The following is a 22,990-nucleotide window of genomic DNA, read 5'->3' as shown; positions in this document are numbered from 1 at the left end:
GGCATACGCCACCACCACCCGGCAAATATGTAGCCCAAGCTGGCCTTGAACTCCAGATCCTCCTGCCTCTTCCTCCTTCACCAAATCCTTCCAGCCTGTGCCACCAGAGCCGGCCTGTTTTTCTTAAAGATAAATTCAATTTAAATAAGCAGAATACAGTATGGTGGTATGGTGGAGGAGAAAATGCAGAAGTGATGGAGTCCCTGGAACAGGGTCAGAAGGAGAGTGGGATGGAGGCTAAACAAAACTTACCCCTGAAATTTGCCCTCTAGCCAGGCTCTCTACGATCATGCAGCCTAGGAAACTGACACAGATTGTCTGGGTTTGGGGGTGGATGAGGCAGGGGGTGGGGAGACACAGCATGAGAGAATTTCACCAAGGCACAGGATGGAATATCATCTGCCATTCCTCCCCATCATGCCAGATCCCTGTGTGGCTTTGTTGGTGACTTCTTATGCGTGACTGGGTAGTATATGTCCAGTACACTGGAAACCAGCCTTACGGCAATTGTCATCTGTAAACGGCGGAGGCTTTTCTGTCCTACCTGGTCCCGCAGCTGCTTTTAAAATAATCACTCAGAGGCTTAATCTTAATTACAAACTGTTTGGTCTATTGCTCAGGCTTACTACTAACTAGCTCCTACAACTTAAATGAACCCATTTCTATTAACCTATGTCTTGCCACCTGTCTGTGACTTTACTTGTGTTCTAATACATTTCGCTCCTCTGGCGCCTGGCTGGTGTCTCTCAGGAGTTTTGGGCGAGCGTTGTGTGTGAGGATGAGTGAGGAGGCCGGGTGGCCGGAGAGGTAATGATGATGAGTGTGAAGAGTCGGAACTAGACTCCACCCTTCTTCATCTCCAGTTTGATGGTACCGCCTGACCTTATACTTCCTGGCTGTTGGCCCAAACAGCTTTTTACCAACCGATGAGAGCAACACATACTCACAGTATGTGTCCCGCAACAATCACCTTTTTTATTAGCGTGGCTCTGGGCCACCTTTCTACTGTGGTGGTCTCTTGTGGGGAACTAGATATGATTCTACAAGACATCGGAATAGCTTCCTGTCAGGGGTTCAAGTCACCCAATTTAGCGACTCCTTATACAGAGACGAAGCCATACACACAAACACTCTGAAAGCTGAGGCGTCGGCAAGACTCTTGTCTCCTGCTTTCCCCACCGACCCCCTCCCCCACGTCTGCAGTCACTGACTAACCTGTGTTCTCTGTTGGTGTCAATATGCACTTTTTGTGGTTCTAAGGGGAAGCACACTGTCAGTAGACTCTTCCTTAGGAAGTCTGACCCTTGCCAGGTCACGAGAGAAGTTTGAACTAGGCTCTTCCCTTCTTCCATGCAAGCGTGGAGAAACTGCTACTCTAAGGAAGTTGCGTAAGTTTTGTGTTGTTTTGTATACATAGATTTGTGCCCATTTATTCATCTAACACATCATATTTATTGAGCACCTACTATGTCTCAAAGTGGTTGCTGTCATGGAGCTTATTTCTGATGGAAGTGTGATCAGGCACTACATGTTGTATTATGCGTGTAATCAGGTTGAAAACTAAGAGTAGCCTGCAAGGAGGCTACACAGTAATGATGATGGGTATTATAGGAGCAGAGGCAACATCTAAACACTGGGGTGACTGGAGCTAAGAAGTTCCAGTTGGGATGGGGTTCTACAGCTTCTCCCTGCCCTCTTTGCCCTGTGCATGCAGAGGCCTGGCCCACAGCCCGTGACCTGACTTGTCCCCTTGGCTTCTGGCCACAGGAGTTTCTGGAGTCCGCTTGGACTTGGTAGGGTGGGCAGTAGTCACGCTCCTGCAGGGAAGTTGGGACTTGGGGTGCTCTCTAGATCATCGACTGGAAAAAGAAGACCACGGTTGGGAGACACGGTCACAGGTGTAGACAAACTGCCAGCCCCACCGGTGTCCAGGATGACTACCTATTTCTGCTCCAGAAGGCTCTCCCTCTGGCCCTGGATGTCTGGGCTGGCTGTCATATAAGATACCCAACATGGCCAGGTACTCTGTGTAGGGAGCTTACACACAGCTCTTGAGTGGATGCTCACTGCAGGAGAGGGGTTGGAATCTTTGTCCGAATGACCGGGAAATGGAGGCTGTAGGGTCAAAGGCCCGCAGCAGAGATGAAGGGCTCTACTCCCACATACGAACTGTAATGGGTCTGGGTGTTTCACTCACCACGTGCTCATCTGTAAAGTGGATGCTTAAAAATAACAACAGAAGTATTTATTACGTCAGAAGTGGCACACACAGGTAGTTCTAGTTTTGGGGAGGTGACAGGACAGGAATCGACTGTTCCAGGCCAGCCTGGGCTACATAGGAAGACACTGTTTTAAAAAGAAACAACAAAAAGCAAAGGTTACTGTGGGGTTTCTTGGACACTCTGGTCTTCACAGAAGTTCTACAAGTTAGGATGGATGTAGTCATGCCTTATTGTATGTAGGAGCTGACTAATCATGTAGTGTTGGGTTAAGGGTCTACGTTAGAAATCACTCAATAGCCAGGGGCTGTAATCCTAGGGAGATGGATGCAGGAGACTGCTGTGTTTGAGGCCAACCTGGCCTCCCCAGCGAGTTCTAGGCCAGTCTGTTCCGACTGGAATCCGTACCACTGGGTTACTCAGGGACCATGCACTGGCAGTGCTGCTGTCCCCAGCAACTCCCTCCCCCCTCTCTCCACCCCCAGCAACTCCCTCCCCCCTCTCTCCACCCCCAGCAGCTCTTCCCATTGTCCTCAGGGTCAGACACTGCTCCCTGGGTGTGAGAAGGGGGTCAAAGCGTTTGTAGACATGGCTTGTAGTTGGCCACGGTGATGTCTGTAAAAGTCTTACTATCTAGTAAGTTCTCAGCAAGTCCTGGCTAGCTCTAGTTCCCCATGACAGATGGTGAGCAGGGCTGACTTGGGGGGTCAGCTTTCGGTAGGGAAAACGGTCCAATGTCTGTAGCAGAAAGTGAGGTCAGTGTGCCTGTTAGATGCCATCCCATGCATGCTTTTGCCATTTGTTCTAGTTGGACTTTTTGTTGTTTTTAAATAAACTTTATTTTGTGTATGTGTGATATGGATATGTATGTGTCTGTGTGTGCACATGTATGTGCAAGTGGAGGTCAGAGGTCAGCTGTGGGAGTCCTCCTCAGTTGTCCTCCATTTTATTATTTTAACTAAATTTATTTATTTATTTATGTGTATATATGTGCATGTGTGTGTGTGTGTATGTCCACAGAGGCCGGGGAGTGGGGGCTGTCGTATCTGTTGAAGCTGGAGTGAATGGCATTTGTGAGCTGCCTCATGTGGGTGGCGGGATGAGATTCTGGTCCTTTCATGTGTTAGTAAGTGCTCTTACCTGCTGAACCATCTCTCCAGCTCCTCCATCTTACAGGATCGGGAGCTCACTGCACATGGCCAGCAAAGTTTCAGGGTTCTTCTCAGTCACCACATCAACTGGTGGTATTATACGTACTTGCTGCTCACCTGGCTTTCTATGTGAGTGCTGGGCTCTGAACTCACATGTTTGTGTGGTAGGGTACTTTACCAACCATGCCATCTCCTTCACCACTAAATTCGTGTTTAATGGTCACACAAAAACACAGTATTGCACGTATTGCTAGGGTAACATATCCTTATTATTTACTGCTAGACGAAGAGGCTGTGTGTGGCTGTTTAGTTTCCCACAGAAAACTAGTGAACACACTATGTGGCAAGCCCTGACTGCCCCTCTTGTCTCAGTGGGTGTTGCTAGGGAAAGGAAACTCATCTATGCAAATCACCTTTGAGATGATCATGGAGTATGAGGTCTTGGGTACAATCCCAAAGGCTTCAGATAAACAGCATATCCAGTTTGCTCTTCTAGTGCCATGATAAAAATATTGACCAAAACCAGCCTGGGGAGGATCAGCTTTATTAGGCTTAAATATCTTGCTTGCTCAGGGAAGCCAAGAACTCAAGGCAGGAACCTGGAGGCAGGAGCTGATGCAGAGGCCATGGAGGGGTGCTGCTCATTGGGTTGCTCCTCATGGCTTGTTCAGCCTGTTTTCTTATATACCCCAGCACCACCTGCCCAAGGATGGCACTGTCCACAGGGAGCTGGGCCCTCCAAAGCAAGAAAACCCACCACAGACATGCCTACAGGAGAATTGGATGGAAGCATTTTCTCCATTGAGATTTCCTCTTTCCAAATGACTCTTGTGTCAAGTTGAAAAAAAAAAAAATACTAACGGGTACCCTGCCGCTCTCTTTAGATTTCACACCCAGATTCTGCATCTCCCAAGGCTGTAGCGTGTGCTGCCTGTAACTTTAACCAATCGCTTGCTGAGAAACAGTCAAGCTCTCAATGTTCTGCAGTTAGAGGCTGAATGAAGAAACTTAAAATTGGGACCGTGGATGTTGACTTCTGGTCACAGCGAGAGCAGGTTTTATTACCTTCAAGAGTAAATGTTGATACCCGGTGCTCTAATCGCATGTTGAAAAGTAGAGACACGCTCATGCATGGTTTAGAAAAATTAGTACAGAAGAAGTTTTCTTAAGTTAAATTGGCTTTCCAATCTTCTCCATGACTTATTTTCCAAGTAAAGGTTGTTTGGTCAATAAACTTGAACTAGCTTGCAAACTTGTATGTTGGAATGTCTTAATGAGTTGAGGGTGGAATTAAAATTTAGTGCATGTACTTGAATACACACACACACACACACACACACACACACACACACACACACTTAAGAGAGAAGCACCTATAATTATTTTTGTATTTACCCATCTACATGTGTATAAGTGTATTAAGGTTAAACAGATGGAGTCCCTCCATACTTGTGTCCTTTCCCATCCATAGGCCAGATATAACAACCAGTCCTCTCTTCTTTTTACAGGTAGTCCCGTATCTTATGTGTGCTTACCAGAGCATCTCCTGTGGCATCCAGTACATGTTGATTATCCCTGGGCATGCCTCCCCCAGGCAAAGTTCGGAAGGCTGTTTTCCACAACTTCTCTGTTTGGAGGTTGGAGGACATACTGGCCCTGAGGTTCCCAGACCAGAAAGATCACATTACAGCAGAGCTGCACCATGGGGAGATCTGGGAGCTCACAAGATGTAGCAGGACCTGGAGGGAGAACACGTCATATTTGGGCTATGAGTGCAGTGACTATAATCTCGACATTGCTCTGATGGCTATGTATGTGACCAAATTAAATGGGGAAGTTCTATGGTGAGAAGCTTGGACCTGGTCTGTGGCCAGAAATGGTATGCAGACATGATCCAGCCCTTGTTTATATTCGGCATGCTGCTGGGAGCAATTATTTTTGGCTGCCTCTCTGACGGGTAAAAATGAAATATTTAGCACTGTTGCATGGTATAGGATTCAGTTTTCTGTCTGGGTTTCCTGGCGGGACAGAGCATCATGTCCAAAGCTCCCGTTAGTTTCATACTTCCTATCTAAAGTGTACCCTCTTGCTGATCTGGCACTGAGGCATGCAGAGTAACGTGGTAGTAACTGAGCAGCTTGCCTGGGCTTTGATGCTGTATGTACTGCCTATCAGCTGCGCTTGCTGGGAAAATTGACTTGCTCACCTGTTTTCGAATCCTAGTTCATAAGCTGAGCTTCCAAAAAAAATCATTCACCCTGAAGCCTTCTTGAAAAGAGAAATGCAGAATAAACTATTCCAGACTACTATAACCACTTGATGGATAATGGTTATTTGTTTGTTTATTTTTCCTTTAAATAGAGTTGAATTTAAAGAGAGGTAGCCTGGCTTTAGGCCATAATATCTATAAATATGAAAATCTGATTCGCTGGTTTGTGGAAGTCTCTTTGTGCTGCCGTAGCTAGAATGCCACATATTGGTAATTTATTAACAGTAGGGATTTATTTCTCACTGCTGGGGACTGGGATGTCTGAGATAAAGGCGTCAGAAGGACTATTGCTGATGAAGGTCTGCTCTCTGCTTCCAAGATGGTGTTTTGCTGCTGCAGCCTCCAGAGGTTAATACGATGTCCTAACACAGAAGAGGGATGGCATGGGAGGGCTGGAGAATTACCCTGTCAACCTTGAGCCCTTTTATAAGGGTCTAATTCCATTCAGGAGGAAGGAGTCCTTGTGAAATGATCATCTTGGGCATTTGGGGGATTGTATTTTAACATTAATTTTGGAGGACATCCCATCATACAAATCACAGAACAGTCATATTTTTAAGCATTCATACTAAAATAAATGTAGAACTCTAAAATAAGGCAAACTTCGTCTTGGAGATACAGACTCCTCTTTTATGTGCCTCTGCTAAAACAGAGATGGATGTGTTTGGTCTTCACAGCTGTGAGTTTTACAAGTGTTTTGGGCATTGGGGACTTAAAGACAACAGCTTAGGTCAGAAAGCCTTGCCTCTAGGGGACAGCAGCCTAAGACAGCTGGGAAATATGTCTGAAGAGAAGTAGCAGGATTTTATTGTGGCTGGGGCCATTCCTATTGTTGTGAACACTCGGAGGTGCTGAGCATTGCTGTTTTCATCTGGCAGATGGGCGCACAAATTATCATCTAGGCATTTTCTGTTGAAATGTGCTCAGCGCTTGAGGCTGAAACTAAACATATTTCAAGCAGATGCAATCTGTGCCCTGAGTAAATGTGCTGAGATACCTTTGCTCCATAGAACGGATGCTGAAAAACCCACATCAGGAACAAAAGATGGAAACTCAAAACAAACTGAATTCTTTCCTCCGTGCCCGGCAGATTCAAGGCAGGTTTTCTTGTTTTTTTTAGACAGGGTTTCTCTGTGTAGTTTTGGTGCCTGTCCTGGATCTCACTCTGTAGCCCAGGCTGGCCTCGAACTCACAGAGATCGGCCTGCCTCTGCTTCCCGAGTGCTGGGATTAAAAGTGTGCGCCACCACTGCCCAGTTGAGTATAGATTATTTGTTATGACAAATAAATAAAATTTTGCACATGAAAGTGCACAACTTATAAACATCTTGGGTCAGTCAGATAGCTCAGCTAGTACTGTGGACCTAGCCAACTTCCCATGGCTGGTGAGGTTACAGCCCCAAGAGGACAATCTTCTACCCCAGCTTCCCTAAACCACTATAATCCCAACTGCATTCTGATACTTATCCTCTAACCCACAAGTAATACAGCTCTCACCCCTCATCAAAAAACCTTCTTTTGGCAGCAGACACAGACTGTCACAGAAATCCACACCTGGTCACCATGCAGAAAACAACTGAGCATGGAGTGCCCAGCCCTAACTGATCCATGTACAACAGGACCCCTGCACAAAAGGGATATCACCGAAGAGCAGAGAAAGACTGTTAGAGCCAGAGGACCAGAACGCTGGTTTTGAGATAGTCCATACGCAACAGGGAGTGGTACCCACAAAGTCTTAGCATCATGGCCACTTAAACAAGTCCTGTACAATGACAACACCAGCTGGTATTCCAACCTGGATGGGAATATCACCAGGCCCCACCCCGAATAGCTGAGGGAAATTAATGGCTACTAAGGAGGGGAAATCAGTGTTCTTTAAGGGGGAACAAGGAATAACAGACAATGATAAATGAAGACCACATGAGAACAGGAATAGGCAGAGTGCTCCAGAGGTCCCCAGAAATCCACAATGATACATCCTCTGTAGTCTGCTGGCAATGGTCGAGAGAAAGCCTGATCTGACCTAGTCTGGTGATCAGACGGCCAAACACCCTAACAGCCTTGCTGGAACTCTCATCCAATAACTGGTGGAAGTGGATGCCAAGATTCTCAGCCAGGCCCCAGGTGGAGCTCCAGGAGTCCAATTGTCGAGAAAGAGGAGGGACTGTAAGAGCGTGAATTGTTGAGACCAAGATTGGAAAAGCACAGGGACAAATAGCCAAATGAATGGAAGCACATGAATTATGAATCAAAGGCTGTGGAGCCCCCAGCTGGATCAGGCCCTCTGGATAAGGGAGACAATTGAATAGCTTGAACTGTTTGGGAGGCATCCAGGCTGTGGGACCGGAACCTGTCCTTAGTGCATGAGCTGGCTGTTTGAAACCTTGGGCTTACACAGGGACACTTTGCTCAGCCTGGAAGGAGGTGACAGGACCTGCTTGTACTGAATCCACCAGGTTTAAATTAATCCCCAGGGGAGTCTTGGCCCTGGAGGAGATGGGAATGGAAGGGAGGGGATGGGGGGAAGGTGGGAGGTGGGGGCAGGAGCGGGGAGGACAGGGGAACCCATGGCTGATGTGTAAAATTAAAACACAAATATAATAATAATAATAAAAAAAAGAATGAGACCCACTGAGCGGTTATCAAATCCAAAGTCAATCCTAAGCACATTTGGATACCAGCAAGAAGATCCCAAGTTGGAGGCTAACCTGGCCTATGTACTGATAAATAAAACAATAGCAAAACAACATTATTTTCATAATAAAAAATTTCTGTTGTGGTAAGTTATATCTAACAATGTTTGTCGTTTACAAGACCAAAACTCTTTGGCCATTCAGTGATAATTCACTCTTCCCCCTCTTTGTAGCCCCTGATAAGCAGGACGTTTTTGTCTTTATGAGGTTGACTACTGGATGCTACCTCAAGTGGTACAGCATAACTTCTGTTCTTTTGTAACTCCCTTATTTCACTTAGTGCAACATCCCCAAAGTTAAATCCTCTTTAATATACACCAGAATTTACTTTGTAGTGAGGACCGCACAGCAGTTATCTGTATATCCCACACTTTCTCTTATTCATTCATCCAAGGATGGACATCTAGATTGTTTCTGTATGTTAGCTGCTGTGAATTTGTTACCATTGACATTGGTGCATGAACACCTCTCTGAGGTATTGCTTCCCTTTCATTTCTTGGAGGGGGTTATATATGAAGGAGTGAATTTACTGGATATATATCTTGTAATATTTTTATTTTTTGAGGAATTGCCATACTGCTTTCCACAGAGGCCATTTTACATTTCTATCAACAGTGCACAAGGACTCCAATTTTTCTACATAACCAGCATTTCTTTTCTGTTTTTTTTTTTTTTTTTTTTTTTTTTTTTTTTAAGTAGGTACCTTTGAAAAATATTTATTTTATGTGTCTGGGTGTTTTGTAGGTCTGTGTACCACATGTGTGCAATGCCCTCAGCGACCAGAAGAGGGTGTCAGATCCCCTCAAACTGGAGTTACAGCTAATTGTGAGCTGCCATGTCGAGTCGAAGCCCAGTCCTTTGTAAGAGAAGCCAGTGCTCTTAACTGCTGACCCATCTCTCCAGCCCTGGGCCCTGTCTTAGGGGTGTGTCACAACAGATCTGACCTGCCTCTGCTTAACAGTGATGTCAAATACCTTCTTATGTGCTTTTGGCCACTTCAATAACTTTGTGAAATGCTCTCTCAGATCATTTGTCCACTTTTGAACTGAATTGGTCTTCTGAGTGTTTTATTTTGCTGTAAGGAGTTCTCTGTATAATCCTTTAGCAGACACGTGACTTGTGTGTATTTTCTCTAATTCTGTAGGTGGACTTTTCACTCTGTTGGTAGTATTTTTTGAAGTACAGACGTTTTAACTTTGATCAAATCTAACTTGTTGATTATTGTTGCCTGTCAAAATAAAGTTTTAACCAAATCTACTTTTCTTCCCATTGGTCCCCATAAAACCTTGTCCCTATTTTACAATTAGGATATAATGACGACATACAGATATGAAGGTATGTGCTTTCAGAAGAAACTAAGAGATAGATCCGCCTTATAATGGAACTCATAAATTAAACAAAGTGGCATCTAATACTTTTATCATAGTCTCTCAAGTTTGCTACAGAGGTAGGGAGGGTGGAGAAAGATAAAAGGACCCCCTTAAAGAAGAAAGATTATTTCTTACTGAAGTGAGTTTGCAGAGGGACTCAGACCTCCCAGACATTGTAACTGTACTGTCTCCTTACTTGTCTGTCAGGCTGCAAGAGGCTATTTTGTGGTGGTCTTTGTCTACATGATGGAGTTCATCAGCAAGAAGTCTCCCATGTGGGCATCCATGCATCTGCATACCTTCTTTGGTATTGGAGTAATGTTGGTGGCTTTAGTGAGCTATTTGGTCAAAACCCAGTGGCTTTATCAGATCATCCTGTGCTGTTGGATGCTCCCAGAGACTTCTTTTTGGCTACTCTCAGAAGGGAGATACAAAGAAGCACAAGGAATCGTTGATACCATGTGGGATGAATCGGGCTCCTGTGACCTGGTAGAGCTTTTATCACTGGACATGAATAGGCTCCATGGTAAAAACTGCAAGCGTGTCAGGAAGCTCAGTCTAGCAGATCTGTTCCATGACCCGGATGTTGCAAAAAGGACTCTCATCATCTGGCTGGTCTGGTTCACAGCAAGTTTTGGATACTACATGATTGGCATGGAGACTATTTGGGGGAAGAGAGCACGAGTACCCACACCTCTTCCTAGTGGGTAAGTGGGAAATGCATGTTCTTTACGGCTGTCGAGGTCAAGTATCTGCTGTGTTGTGATTATCTTTTAAAGCTAGGGACAACATTGGTGAACGTATTAGTGTGATATCTGTTAGTGTCACTATACCATAGGAAGAGTGTCAGATTTGTCTGAAAAAAGGAAAAGAGTTACAAGGGCTTGGATCCTCTCTCTCTTTGTTTTTAATTCCCCATTTTCCTTTCTTCCTTCTTCCTTCCCTCCTTCCCTCCCTCCCTCCCTTCCTTCCTTTCTTCCTTCCTTCCTTCATGCCTAGCCTGTAGTTCTTCCCAGAGATAACTTCTAGAATGTTTGGCTTGTACGTACTCAGCTCTCCTTCTATGCATCCTACCTTCATATGCAACATAAATGTTCCATGGCTTGGCATGAATGAAATCCTTTTACAACACATGGTTCCAAGTAAGTCACCTTTCTTTTGATATAACATGTCTTGAGTCCTTCCAAATGCCCTTAATTCAGAAAAAGAACTGCATTACTGGCAACTATGATTGTTGTCATGTTTATTTAATTTTTAGTCAAAGCTAGAATGACTTTAGATAAGGCAGATTGTAACTCCAAGGATAACTAAATGTTAGCTAAATGGGAAGGGTGGGGAGATCCAGAGAGATGTTAGAAATTTGAATTTCTCTATCTGGTCTGCACTGGTTGTCTCGGTGTTGACTGCTACATTATATTAGAACAATATGGCTTTTACCTTTTTATATGTAGATATCATACTTTCTCATCAAAGTACGCTGATGACATATATATTTTTGTTCATCACTCAGCAAGAATTGAGAGAAATCATTTTAAGAAGTACATTTTTTCGGGGAGGGGCTAGGCTCTCCTTCAACTTGGTATGCCAGACTTTGTTGACTATCATGGGAGGCCTTACTCACTCTGAGGAGTGGATGGGGGTAGAGTGGGAGGGAGGTGAGGCAGGAGAAGGGGAGGGAGGGGGAACTGAGGTTGGTATGTAAAATGAAAAAAAATTTTTATTAAATAAATATATTTTTAAAAAGTACATTTTTTTGGGGCCAATGTTACAAGTCTATAAGAAAAGCCCACCCCTCTCTGTATGTCAGTTTGAGAAATGATGTAGTTTTCTAGAATGGCAGCAAACAGCTGCAGAAGCTGGGGTGCGGTGTACATGGAGGGGGTTGGGAAGCTTCCTGGAACAGCTGGATCCAGTAGTTTCCTGTTTTGGGTCTAAGAGTCAAGCTTTGATTCCCTAAGGTAAGGAACTGTGCATGAATGGGTCTATAAATGTTTGGGTTCAGGCTTTTCTTCATTCTTTTAGCCAAGTAAAGAGGGATCCAAGACAAAGAGCCCGTTCCACAGGGGCTATTAGATTTTAAAACGTTTCACCTTTGGTTTCGAATCTGGTAAACAGGGATTCAGGCTATTGCTCAGTTGGTACAGCACTTGCCTGGCATCCTTGAAGCCCTGGGTTCCATGCCCAGCACTACTTCAGTCAGGGCTGGTGGCTGGAGCTGTCCTTTCGTTACTCAGGAGGCAGAGGCAGGGGACCAGAACGTCAAGGTCACCCTATCCTTGCCTAAACAGCGAGTCTGAGGCTAGCCTGGGGATGCATGAGACCCTACCTTTAAAAATTACATATTAAGTATCTACAATTACATTAACAATTTATTAATGTAATTAGTTCCTATTTAGTTAGCAGCTGACTACTTTAATTTTGTCAAAAATTAAATCACATCAATTTCTTAAGTTTAGAAGTTTATTGTGCCACAAAATAATAATTCTGAAGTGAGAGACAGCACTGTTGAAAACGTAAAGGAGGAAGTGTCTTGACCTTTATGACTGGCTGTAATGCCAACATTCTTTAGGAGGAGCGGAGCGGTTGAAGTGGATTTGGTCTACATGGTGGACTGGTTTGATGTCCCCACCCCTGTCTAAGAACTATGTTACACTGGTCTTGTGTTACTTTCATGGCTAGAGGTAGATGGTAGAAATCAGGGTGCTTAAATACAGTTGGCGCGGTGGTGACGACAGGGGTCTTACACAAACTGTGGCCTCCATTTTGACTTGTTTGAAATTACACATCAAAGCATTCCCCCCCCCAGTCCTGCCCAGCACAAGAAATCCCGTTCTCTGTACTTTTCCATTCATTCCGGAGCCCAGACCTCTGGGCAGCACACAGGGTGCTACAGAGCTCAGCTCCTAGGGTGGCATAAAGGGCTTCGCTGGATTCTACCAGCCACAGGAAACACTTGTCTCACAACAGTGAGCAAAAACCTGGGAAGCAGGGAGTGGGCTGCCGGCTCCTTGTGGGTGGTGGGCTGACTCGGGGTGGGGGTGTGTGGGGGTAGTGACCATGTATCTGGGCAGCGGTCTCACACAACGCTCTTCAGCTCAGTGACAGGTGCTGTGGAAGTTCCTGCCTACTTCTTTGTGTGCATCTGGTTGAAGAGGGTGGGAAGAAGAGACACCATGGTCTTCTGCCTTTTGTTAGCCTTGCTCACCCATGCTGTGTATGTGGCCATGCCCCTGGTGAGTCATTTGGTTTATTATGGAATGGCTGTGGTAGTTTCATGGACTTTTAGTGTGAAAACCAATTCAGACACATAGACACAGTGTATAGATAATAATTAAAGGTGTCTTCTTAAAACCACATTTCTTTTATGTAAATACTATAACCCCACATGCCCAAAATGGGACATGTCGTATTTCAGAAATACAACAATTTCTTGGGAAGGAAGTTGATTACATCTAGAATTTCCCCTCTTTGAAACAGGGTTTCGTGTAGCTCAGGCTGGCCTCAAACTCATTATATAGCCAAGGATGACCCTGAACTTCTCCTCCTTACACCATCATGCCAAGCTCTGTCTAGTGCTTGAGACTGAACCTCAGGGATTCACGAATGCCAAGCAAGCTCTCTACCAACTGAGCCGTACTATCTGCAGGGCACTGTATGGAGCTTAACGCTCCTTCACTTATCCACTCAGCAGGATTGATCCAGCAAGGGTTATGCAGCATGTAATGAGGACAAGCGAATCAAGTTTCTCAAAATGAAAAACAAAACAGGATGAGGGAAGGGGGCTGACGGCACATTTGTGTGAATTAGAGGGAGGGAGGGAGGGAGGGAGGGAGGGAGGGAGGGAGGGAGGGAGGTGTCTAGGGTGATAGCCTCTCAGAGGTGACACGTGACCAGCGTTAAACAAATCAAGGAGAGCACTGTAAGCGCCCGCACTTACAGGCCAATGTCACCTGGTACAACCTCAAGGAATGAAATCGGGTCAGGTTGGAGGGACCACAGCACAACCGAAGCTGTGACAATTTTATTGAAACAGAAGATAATGACAATTGCCAGGATCGATATAGCTGTAGTTGCCAGGATACAGCGAAGCTTGCAGGACATACAGGGTCCACAAGATTAATGTCTAAGACCAACTGTCCTGTCAAGTTCCCATGCGTCCTTGACTACCAAGGGAACATACAGAGAAACACACAGCAGCCTGAACGCTTCACTTCCGCTGAGTGCATCAGTCTCTCAGGAACTGGAAGGCACACTATGCCCCAGGAGCCATGGACGCTAGCCTGAGAAACCAATGACCTATGCCTCTCAAGGCAGGGTGGCCAGGCCGGGGTGTGGGAGCTAGCCTAAACATGCAGGCCAGTGTTCTAAGATCAGAAACCTGAGTGAAGGAGCCATGAGGACATTTGAATGACCCCATGAGTCAACCACTCAGACCATTTCTGCCTTTCCCACGGCCGGCCCGTGATTTTGAATATAATGTATGTTAATCTTCTGAGAAACTTGGACCTGAACAATTATATTTTGTTACTTAAAAAATTACATGCGTGTGTGTGTGTGTGTGTGTGTGTGTGTGTGTGTGTGTGTGTGTACAGGCATGTGCATGGTGTCTGTGGAACTAGAGGCACTGGATCCCCCTGAAGCTAAAATTATTATGCAGCCCTGCTGGGTAAAGCAAGCTCGGATTCTCTGACCCCGAGTAGGGTCTCACTAGAGACCCTCTGTAGGCTCCCACAATATTGTCGACAGTAACTGTGACACTATCAGTCTTAAGAGCCACCCAAACCTGTGACTTAACAGAACATGAATTACATGCCCAGAGGAAGTTTGTGTGGTTATCTGGTTCTCTAGCCAGAGTTAGGGAGTTCCTATTCAGCTCCATGAGTCACTCAGTGCTGCCGTTATTATTATTATCTTATTGTATTTCAAGTGTAAGGGTGCATGTATGTCTGTGTACCATGTGCATGTCTGGTATACTGGGAGGTTACAAGTGTCTGATTCCCAAGAACTGCAATTGCCATGTGGGTGCTGGAAACAATACCCAGGTCTTCTGTAATAGTACTAAGTATGAGCTGTCCTCATCACTCATCTATCATGTGGCAGCACGTGCAGGGGAGAGACACCCCCCATCAACGTCTGAGACAGGTGAGAGAGCAGGCCCTGAGGTCACAAGAGGAGAGCTGCCCCTGCTCCCCCGCTCCCCTGCTCCCCCGCTCCTCTTCCCCCATCTCCCTCTTAAGCACATACTGCCCAAGCGATACTAGAGCTACCTTGTTTTAAATAAAATTTTCAAGGACTGCAATAGTGAAAAAAGGGGGGGATGTCTTAAGTGACTTACCTCAGACTCATCTCTCCAGCCTCAGGGCTACCATTCTTGACGCATGAGCCCCAAGGTTAGAGTGCTTCATCCACCTGCCAGATGAAGGAGTGTGCAGATCATGGAAGGTCCTCCTGAGCCACTCTGGAAGCGGAACACAATGGAGATGGCAGAAAATGGGTTGGAGACCCCAACTGAGAGGTGTTGAGGGACGAGTCACAACAGACAAATGGTTGTGTTTGGAGATAACTCATAAACAGTGTGTATTTTGCTTTGAGGGCTCCTTCCATTCTGCTGGGTCTAGGAGGGGTGGGTCTGGGACAGGTACAAGGAATGTATACCACTCAGGTGAATCCCAGCCCAAAGCCTTCTTCTTCCTGACAGGCTTCCAATCCCTCCGGGGCTGGGGGAGGGCACAGTAAAAACTTCCCCCCTCAAAGATAGAAAGCTTTTGCAGTCCATGAGTAGAGTTTATAAAATAAATTCAAATAGGAAAATTGAAACTCTTGGTTGTTTTAAAACATACTGGTGGAATAAGAAAGTTTTAAGTAGTTTTAGTGACATCTTATTTTCCTTGTGTGCCCCCAGAGTCAGAAGAATTTGAAGACAGTGGCAGTTTTGGCTGTCAAAACTGCTGTAGGGTCAGTATTTGCCTTCATGTGTGTTTACACAGCAGAGCTGTGCCCAACAATTGTAAGGTAGGGATTCATATTTTTTTGTTGGATTTCTGTTATTTTTCACTCTGTCATTTCATCACATTTAGTCTTTAAAGACAAATGCATTCTTTCTGTGGATGTTCCCCCAGAACTCTGAGATATGGGAAAATTACATGATGGTGTTAAATTTGACTTCAAGGCATTGTTTAGAACTCATTAGCAAGGAAACGAAGGGGTTAATTTGAAGTAACACTCTTTCGTTTGGTTTTGTTTTTGTTGTTTATTTGAGACAGGGTCTGTCTGTGCATCCTTGGCTCTCCAGGAACTCTTGTCTGGCCTGGAACTCACAGAGATCCGCCTGCCTCTGCCTCCTGAGTGCTGGGATTAAAGGCGTGCGCCACGCCTGGCTTGAAGTAACACTATTAACGGAACACCAAATCTGAAATAAAACAGGTATCTGCTGGCTCTGCGTGTAACACAAGGCTGCCTTCCTCAGATGTGTTTCTCAGTGTTCCCATGCATTTTCTAGGATGGGTAAACAATAGATACTTTCTCATAGTTCAGTAGGCACAAAGTCTTAGATCCAAGTGTTGGGATACTGGAGGCTACTCCTGGCTTATCATCTGTGCCTTATCACCATGTCCTCACAAGCTCTGGGTGACTCTCCACTGTCTCATGGGGTACCAGTCCTATTGAATTAGGACCCCTGTATTTTAACATAGCCTCTTCTTTAATGACCTTTTCTCCAAAGTCTAAGAGTGTTTGGGGGAGTAAAGGCTTTACCACCTGCATTTTGTGGGGACACAGTTTAGCCCCTGACAACATCTCCCTGGCTCCCGAACATCCCCAAGCTGTAAGAACCTCTGAGGTATCTGATACAGACCCTCAATTCTGGGTCTCCATGCTACACCTGCCGACACTCCAGGAGAGCAGGATTTTAACCAAGTTCACAGGTGATTCTGAGTTGTCTCTTGCTTTCTTGGAGACTGTCCCAGAGATCTGGAGGTCCAGGGCCCTTCTGAACATTAAAAGATTCTTCCCACCATTCCCATGGAAATGCCACGTAAAGGACACAGGTCCTTTGGAAGTTCTGGTCAGGTGCTGGAGTCCCCTTTTGTCTTAGCTCCTTTTCCTCTGGGTTGTCATGTCTTCGGGTTTCAAGGGCTTTGTTGAAACACCATGACCAAAAAGCAACTTGAGGAAGACAGGGTGTATTTGGTTTACACTTCCACATCACTGTTCATTATTGAAGGAAGTCTGGACAAGGATAGGATCTTCGAGGCTGTAGCTTTTGCAGAGCCAATGGAGGGGAGCTGCTTACTGGCTTGCTTCCTCTGGTCAGCCTGCTTTCTTCCAGAACCCAAGACCATCTGCCCAGGAATGGCACCACCCACAGTGGGCTGGGCCCTCCCCCTTCAGTCACTAATTAAGAAAAACGCCTTATAGCTGAATCTTACAGAGTCCTTTCTCAACTGAGGTTCCCTCCTTTCAGATGACTGTCGTTGTGTGACAAGGAAGACTAGCCAGCACCCTGCAGAAGAACGTGCAGGTTTCAGGGGTGCATCCTGCGACTCCCACTCTTACTGTAGCCCCTGGTGTCTGGATAGGATAGCCGAGGCCAGAGACATCACACGTCAGCTGCCAGATACATCAGTGAGACCCTGAGATGTCAGGAAAGGGTCTTTTCTCCAACCTTTGTTTGCAGAATTGTCTTTAATATTTTAAAGTTTAAATAGGAATGAGTGTTACAGTGACACTGTGAAAGACCGGTGCCCCACTTTCCTCTAAAGATACAGGACAGTCCTGTTGACAGTCCTCCCCCAAATCCTCCAAGTAACCTCCACCTATCACCCACTTGATTGAGTAGTTTTCCCTCCTTCCCTCCCCCCTTCCCCACTCCCTCCGTCCGTCTGTCCGTCCATCCCTCTGTTTCTGTATAGACATTAAACCCAGAGGCTCACACCTGCTAGACAAGTACTCTGCCACCAAGCTATATCCATAATCTCTTCTCCCCCTTCATTTTTGATTTTGAGACAAGGTCTTGCTAAATTGTCCAGACTGGCCTTGATCTTATGTTCCTCTTCCCTTAACCCCTCTGAGTGCTAGGATTACAGGCATGTACCCCGATACCTGGAAGAAGTTTTTATTTTCTAAGGAAAAATTTATTTATTTTTTTTAGTGAGTCTATTTCTTAGCCTATAAGAAAGCCAATCGTACTGGTAATGAAGGAGACCCTGACATTTAGCGTTTGCCAAGGACATTGGCTAACTGCTCACCTAGTGGTACGCTGCCCATGAGTCTGTTACTGCCATGCATTACAAGTGTGGAAAGAAGTTGAATTTAGAGATAAGTCCATGCAACACCATCCTAGAAAATTTATTAGTCTAGACACAGATCAGTCTTTCTCTAGGAACTGGTTATGTCTGCTAGCCTTCTTGGGCAGAGAAAGTCAGGGCATGACAGATTGGTTAAATGCACTGTTCTGGCTGTAGGTCAATGGCTTGGTGGGTGGTTAGGTAGAGAACAGGTGGACAGACATAAATCCAAAAAGAAACTTAGCAGAGCCCCTGCTACTGTGCAGAGGAAGAAGCAGACTAGCTTCCCAAACAACTGTGCACTAGTCCAGTTGTCTGAGGGTAGATGTGGGCTTTTCTTTTTCCCTCCAGGTTACCTAGAGTGTTGTTTGTGTGTGTGTGTGTGTGTGTGTGTGTGTGTGTGTGTGTGTGTGTGTGTGAATCTAATAATAAACACACCTTCTTTACTCCTCAAAATGATTCTGTTGAGCTTGCTACCACTGTCTCCAGTTTACACACCGTGAAGCTGAGACTCAAATGAGATCAGGTTCTTGGCCAAAGACACAAGGAACTCAGCTCTGCATTTCTGGACCTTCTCTGTCATTCAGTGGAGATGCACAAGGACATTTATGGAAACAGATCTGGGCATTAGGAAGGGGTGAGCTGCTTGCTCTGAACTTCAGGAATGGAGTAGGAGAAAGTGTTCAGGGCAAGGGGTTCTGGGAGTCCTCTCAAATCACACCAGGACAGTGGCAGCCCTGTGCAGCTACACAACAGTAGGCAGGATAGAACGCAGAGGACATTGGGGACACTGGCATGACGCAGCACAGAGGGGATTGTGTACTTGCCAACTTAGGCTGGCACCCTGACAGTGCAGAGACAATAACATTTTATAAGCCAGAGCACGTGGTTGGCTGAGGCCTCTGGGTGCCTCTGAGCTCTTGGATGATTTCTGCCCAGCCTGGGGTGGCAGGGGTGGGGTGAGGAGGGAGGGGGAGGGACGCCATGGGTTCCCCTAGTTCCAGATCTGTTCACAGCGTACGTATCTGCTGAGAGAATGTGTATTATATGCCAAAAGATGGCAATCCAAACAAACCACGTTGGTTGGCATTGCCATTATGTATACGATGGTATTTTTTAGACCATTTTTATTTAGTTGGCTAGTTTACAGCCACAGGTAAATGTCCTCAAAAATAAGCCAGACAGGTAGGAAGTGAGAGAAGGAAAGAGGGACAGAGGGACAGAGGGACAGAGGGAGGGAAGGAAGAAGGGGAGGGAGGAGGAGAATCCAGTACATGAATATTTGATACAAGCCATCTTTAACCAATTCTGTAGGCTTCCTGAACATCTTAAGATTGCATGTGAAACTGCATATGTGTGAATTCTCAGAAGAGTGTCACACTTAAGTTAGTTACTTACAAATGTGTATGACCTAGGAAAAGATAAATCACCATTGACTTTTTGTTGTTGTTGGTCCTTTGAGACAAAGTCTCACACTGTAGCCCAGGGTAGGCTCAAACTTGTGGCAATCCTCCTGTCTCAGCTTCCTCACCAAATGCTGGGATTACAAACATGAACAGCCATGCCCAGCAGTACCAATGACTCGAAAGATGCACATTAAAAGCAGCTTTTGTTGGGATGGTGATGTGGCTCAGTGGTAGAGTGTCTGTGTTAGGTTCATTTCAAAGCTTTTCCCAGTGACACACTTTGCCTAGCAAAGCTCCACCTCCTAAATTCCATATCTTCCTAAACAGTGCCACAAGCTGGTGGATATGAAGTATTCAACAGGAGATGTTTCCTATTGAAAACACAACATTCCTCCCTTGGTCCAAAATGTTCATGGCCATCTCATGATGCAAAATGTGTTTAGTACAACTTGAAAAGTCCCTGTAGTTGTCTTTAACAGTCCCAACAATGTTTAAAAGTCCAAAGTCTCTTCTGAGATGCAAGGCAACTTCACAACTGTGACCCACTGTAAAGACAAACAAAACCAAATGATCAACTTCCAGCACATGATGGTATAAAGTATATATTCCCATCCCCAAAAGAAGAAATTGAGGCATAGTGAATGTTAGGGCCTAGAGAAGTCCCTCAAAAGACCACCATCCATGTATGCAATCAGCAAGAGTGTTTATTGTCTCAAGAGTAAGAGTTCCAGCATGTTGGGGTCACACATCTGACACAAAGGCAAAATGGGGACCCCAAGAGAAGCTTGCCGGCTCCTTTTATCTACAGCTAAAGGAATTCTAAAGGCAGTGAGGTCATTTTATCTAGGATTGGCTTATGTGAGTGGCAATCATATTAGTGCCTTTCTGATTGGTTAGGGCTGGCAGGGCATGGCTAAGGCCATGGTTTCACCATTTTGGGGCAAGTCTGGACAAGTCTAAGGTTCTGTCTATTTTGATTATTACCTTGAGCTACTGTGGGGGCTGGCTCAGGTCTGGTACTTTCAGTTCTCCTCATCCCTTTTGTGTGTGTGTGAGGGAGATGTTGGTGATTGATTGCTCTTTGTTCATGGCTTCCTCAGAAACTGTCCAGTTTCAAGAGGCAGGTGATAGAAATCCCCACCACGCCTCCATGGTCGGGCATGGTCGTGCATGCCCAGCGGGACACTTAGTCATCTCCACCCAGTCATTTCTGGGTCATATGTCCTGTGTGACTCATGCCCCATGCCCCATGGTTACGCTGTCATGTAGTCGTAAGGACATGACCTGTGTGATCTCTGTGCGTGGGCCTGTGTGTACAAGTGTGTCCTAGCCTTTAGAAGGAGGCAGGCTCCATGTTCCCAGTCTCTTTCTCACATGTGTCCTTCCACAGGCCTGATCATGTCTGTCCCTTTCTCTTGGTCTTGTTAAAATCTTGTTAGTGGATTCTGTCGTGTGTCATGACTTTTCCTTTGGGGCAAGAGTGCCACAAAAACCAACAGCAGGAACTCAGGCCTAGTTCTTAACTGAGTTATTAGGAGCCTGTCATGCTTTAGCCTGGCCTTCTTAGTGAATTGAAAGATTGTACCAAAGCTAGCCTGAAAACCAGCTGAGCAAACACCAAATCCTGTAGCTTTGTGTCCAGTGTCTAGAGATTCATTTTCAAAAGCTTAGGTGGCTCCACCCACCCAGTGTCGGTGCCTGCAACACCCCTCTCTTTCTCTTGTGCTGGTCCCACCCCCTGTACGCAGCATGCCTTGGCAGACACCCCACAGCTTTAGCATCTCCAATATCTTGGGTTCCTCACTGTAACTGTTATGCCCAGATGGCAGGGACCCCCAAAAGACTACCACAGAGACCAAATCCCATATGTAAAAGCAGAGAGCCTTTATTTTCAAGCTCTGGGGTTTGGTCTCTGTCTATTGGAGGCAGCAGGGAGAGCCCAGAGCCCAGGCAGGATGGGGTTTTAATCACAGCAGAGGTTGGGATGAGGGGATTTCCAGGTTTCAGGACCCTGATTGGCTGACATTTGTCTAGGGGTATAGGGAATGTTTGGAATGTATTTGTATTTCCTCTTAGACGCAGGCCCCACTGGGAGGGGTCAGCTTATGGCTTTTCCTGGGGCCAGGTGTTGCCTTCCAGAAGCTGTGTCTGGGCCTCTAAGGCTGTCATGGCAGCTGTGTGGTCAAGCTGTTTGGGGCCCCCCACATAACCCAGGCTTCCCCTTCATATCTCTGGGCAGTGGCTTCTCAGGGCCTCTTATCCGGGACTCTGCCCCTGGTGTACATTGCCTGACCTTATCAGCTCTGTGAGCACTGTGGAGGATGAATTCATGACTCTCTCATTTTTGCATCTTTCATGCCTCTAAAGTCAGAATCATGTAAAGAACACTGACAGGTTCTGCTTGCAGCTAGGGATTGAGAATGGCCACTGTGGACCATAGTTCCAGCACCTTCTGTGTGCTGAAGCTGGTTGAAACCTTCCCAGGCAGTTGCCTTCCAGGAGAAGAAATGCTCTTGGGCCCCCAGTTCACAAGCCCTGGATGGGGCTTTCCCTCAGGTGCTTTTCCTGTTTCTGAAAAGAGCAGAAGCCTTCTCTTTAATAAGCCTCTTTCTCAGTACATGCCCTGGCTGCAAATTTAAGCTTCTTAGAGTTATTTTCCTCTCTAAACTGCACATTTTTTATTACTTTCTGCCCCATTTATTGTTCATTTCAACTACAGATCTGCATAAGAGTAATCAATAATAACCTTCCATAGATTCAATATTATGCTGTCATGGAATTAGTCTATTATTTTTAAATCTGGTCTCATGTAAATTCTTAGAACATAATCAGAATACAACTAGATTCTTTGCTAAAATAGCACATGAATAGTTAGTTCTCATTTTCCTCTGAATTCCTGAGCTAGGCATCTGTCTTAGTTAGAGTTTCTATTGCTGTGATGGAAAAAAAAAAAGCAAGTTGGGAAGGAAGTCAGGACAGGAACTCAAACAGGGCCGGATCCTGGAGGCAGGAGCTGATGCAGAGGCCATGGAAGGGAGCTGCTTACTGGCTTGCTCAGCCCACCTTCTTGTAGAACCCAGAACCACCAGCCCAGGGATGGCACCACCCACCATGGGCAGGGCACCCTCCCCCACTGATCACTAATTGAGAAAATGCCTTACAGATCTTGAGGAGGCATTTCCCCAACCGAGGCTCCTTCCTCTGATGACTCCAGCTTGTGTCAAGATGACACACAGAATCACCCAGTACAGCATCCACTCTCCACTTCTCAGCGTCCCTGCCTTCCAGGCTCCCACTAGAATGGCCCATTAGGCTCTGCTTGTAGCATTTATCAGCTTTTTTTAGCCCAGAGTTCCAAAATCTCTTGCATTCCTTCCATAGAACAAAGACCTAAAATCCACATGGTCAGGCTCACACAGCAGTGGTCCCAACACTTGGTACCAATTTCGTGATGCTTGGTATCAGTTTTATTTCTGTTGCTATGGTAAAATCCCCCAACAAAGCCCATTTTAAGAGAGAAATTTTATTTTTGGTTTATAATTTGGGGCTTGGGGTACAGTCCATCCTGGTGAGGAGAAGCAGGAGCATGGAGCTGGCC

At 45.8% G+C, this 22,990-nt stretch overlaps 1 protein-coding gene across 1 annotated transcript in view; it reads left to right on the top strand.

The window, feature by feature from the left end:
- Slc22a16 (solute carrier family 22 member 16) overlaps positions 1–22,990 on the top strand; it is a 56,564-nt gene that overhangs the window by 22,832 nt on the left and 10,742 nt on the right. Inside the window, 6 exon segments of the mRNA XM_036169331.1 lie at positions 4,879–4,955; positions 4,957–5,162; positions 5,165–5,328; positions 9,909–10,408; positions 12,796–12,986; positions 15,584–15,713. Of these exon segments, the coding sequence (XP_036025224.1) occupies positions 4,879–4,955; positions 4,957–5,162; positions 5,165–5,328; positions 9,909–10,408; positions 12,796–12,986; positions 15,584–15,713 (1,268 nt within the window).

The sequence above is a fragment of the Onychomys torridus genome, chromosome 19 (assembly GCF_903995425.1).
Source record: "Onychomys torridus chromosome 19, mOncTor1.1, whole genome shotgun sequence".
Taxonomy (NCBI): Eukaryota; Metazoa; Chordata; class Mammalia; order Rodentia; family Cricetidae; genus Onychomys; species Onychomys torridus.
The sequence above is the reverse complement of the archived record's forward strand: the minus strand, read 5'-3'. Positions and strand labels throughout refer to the sequence as shown.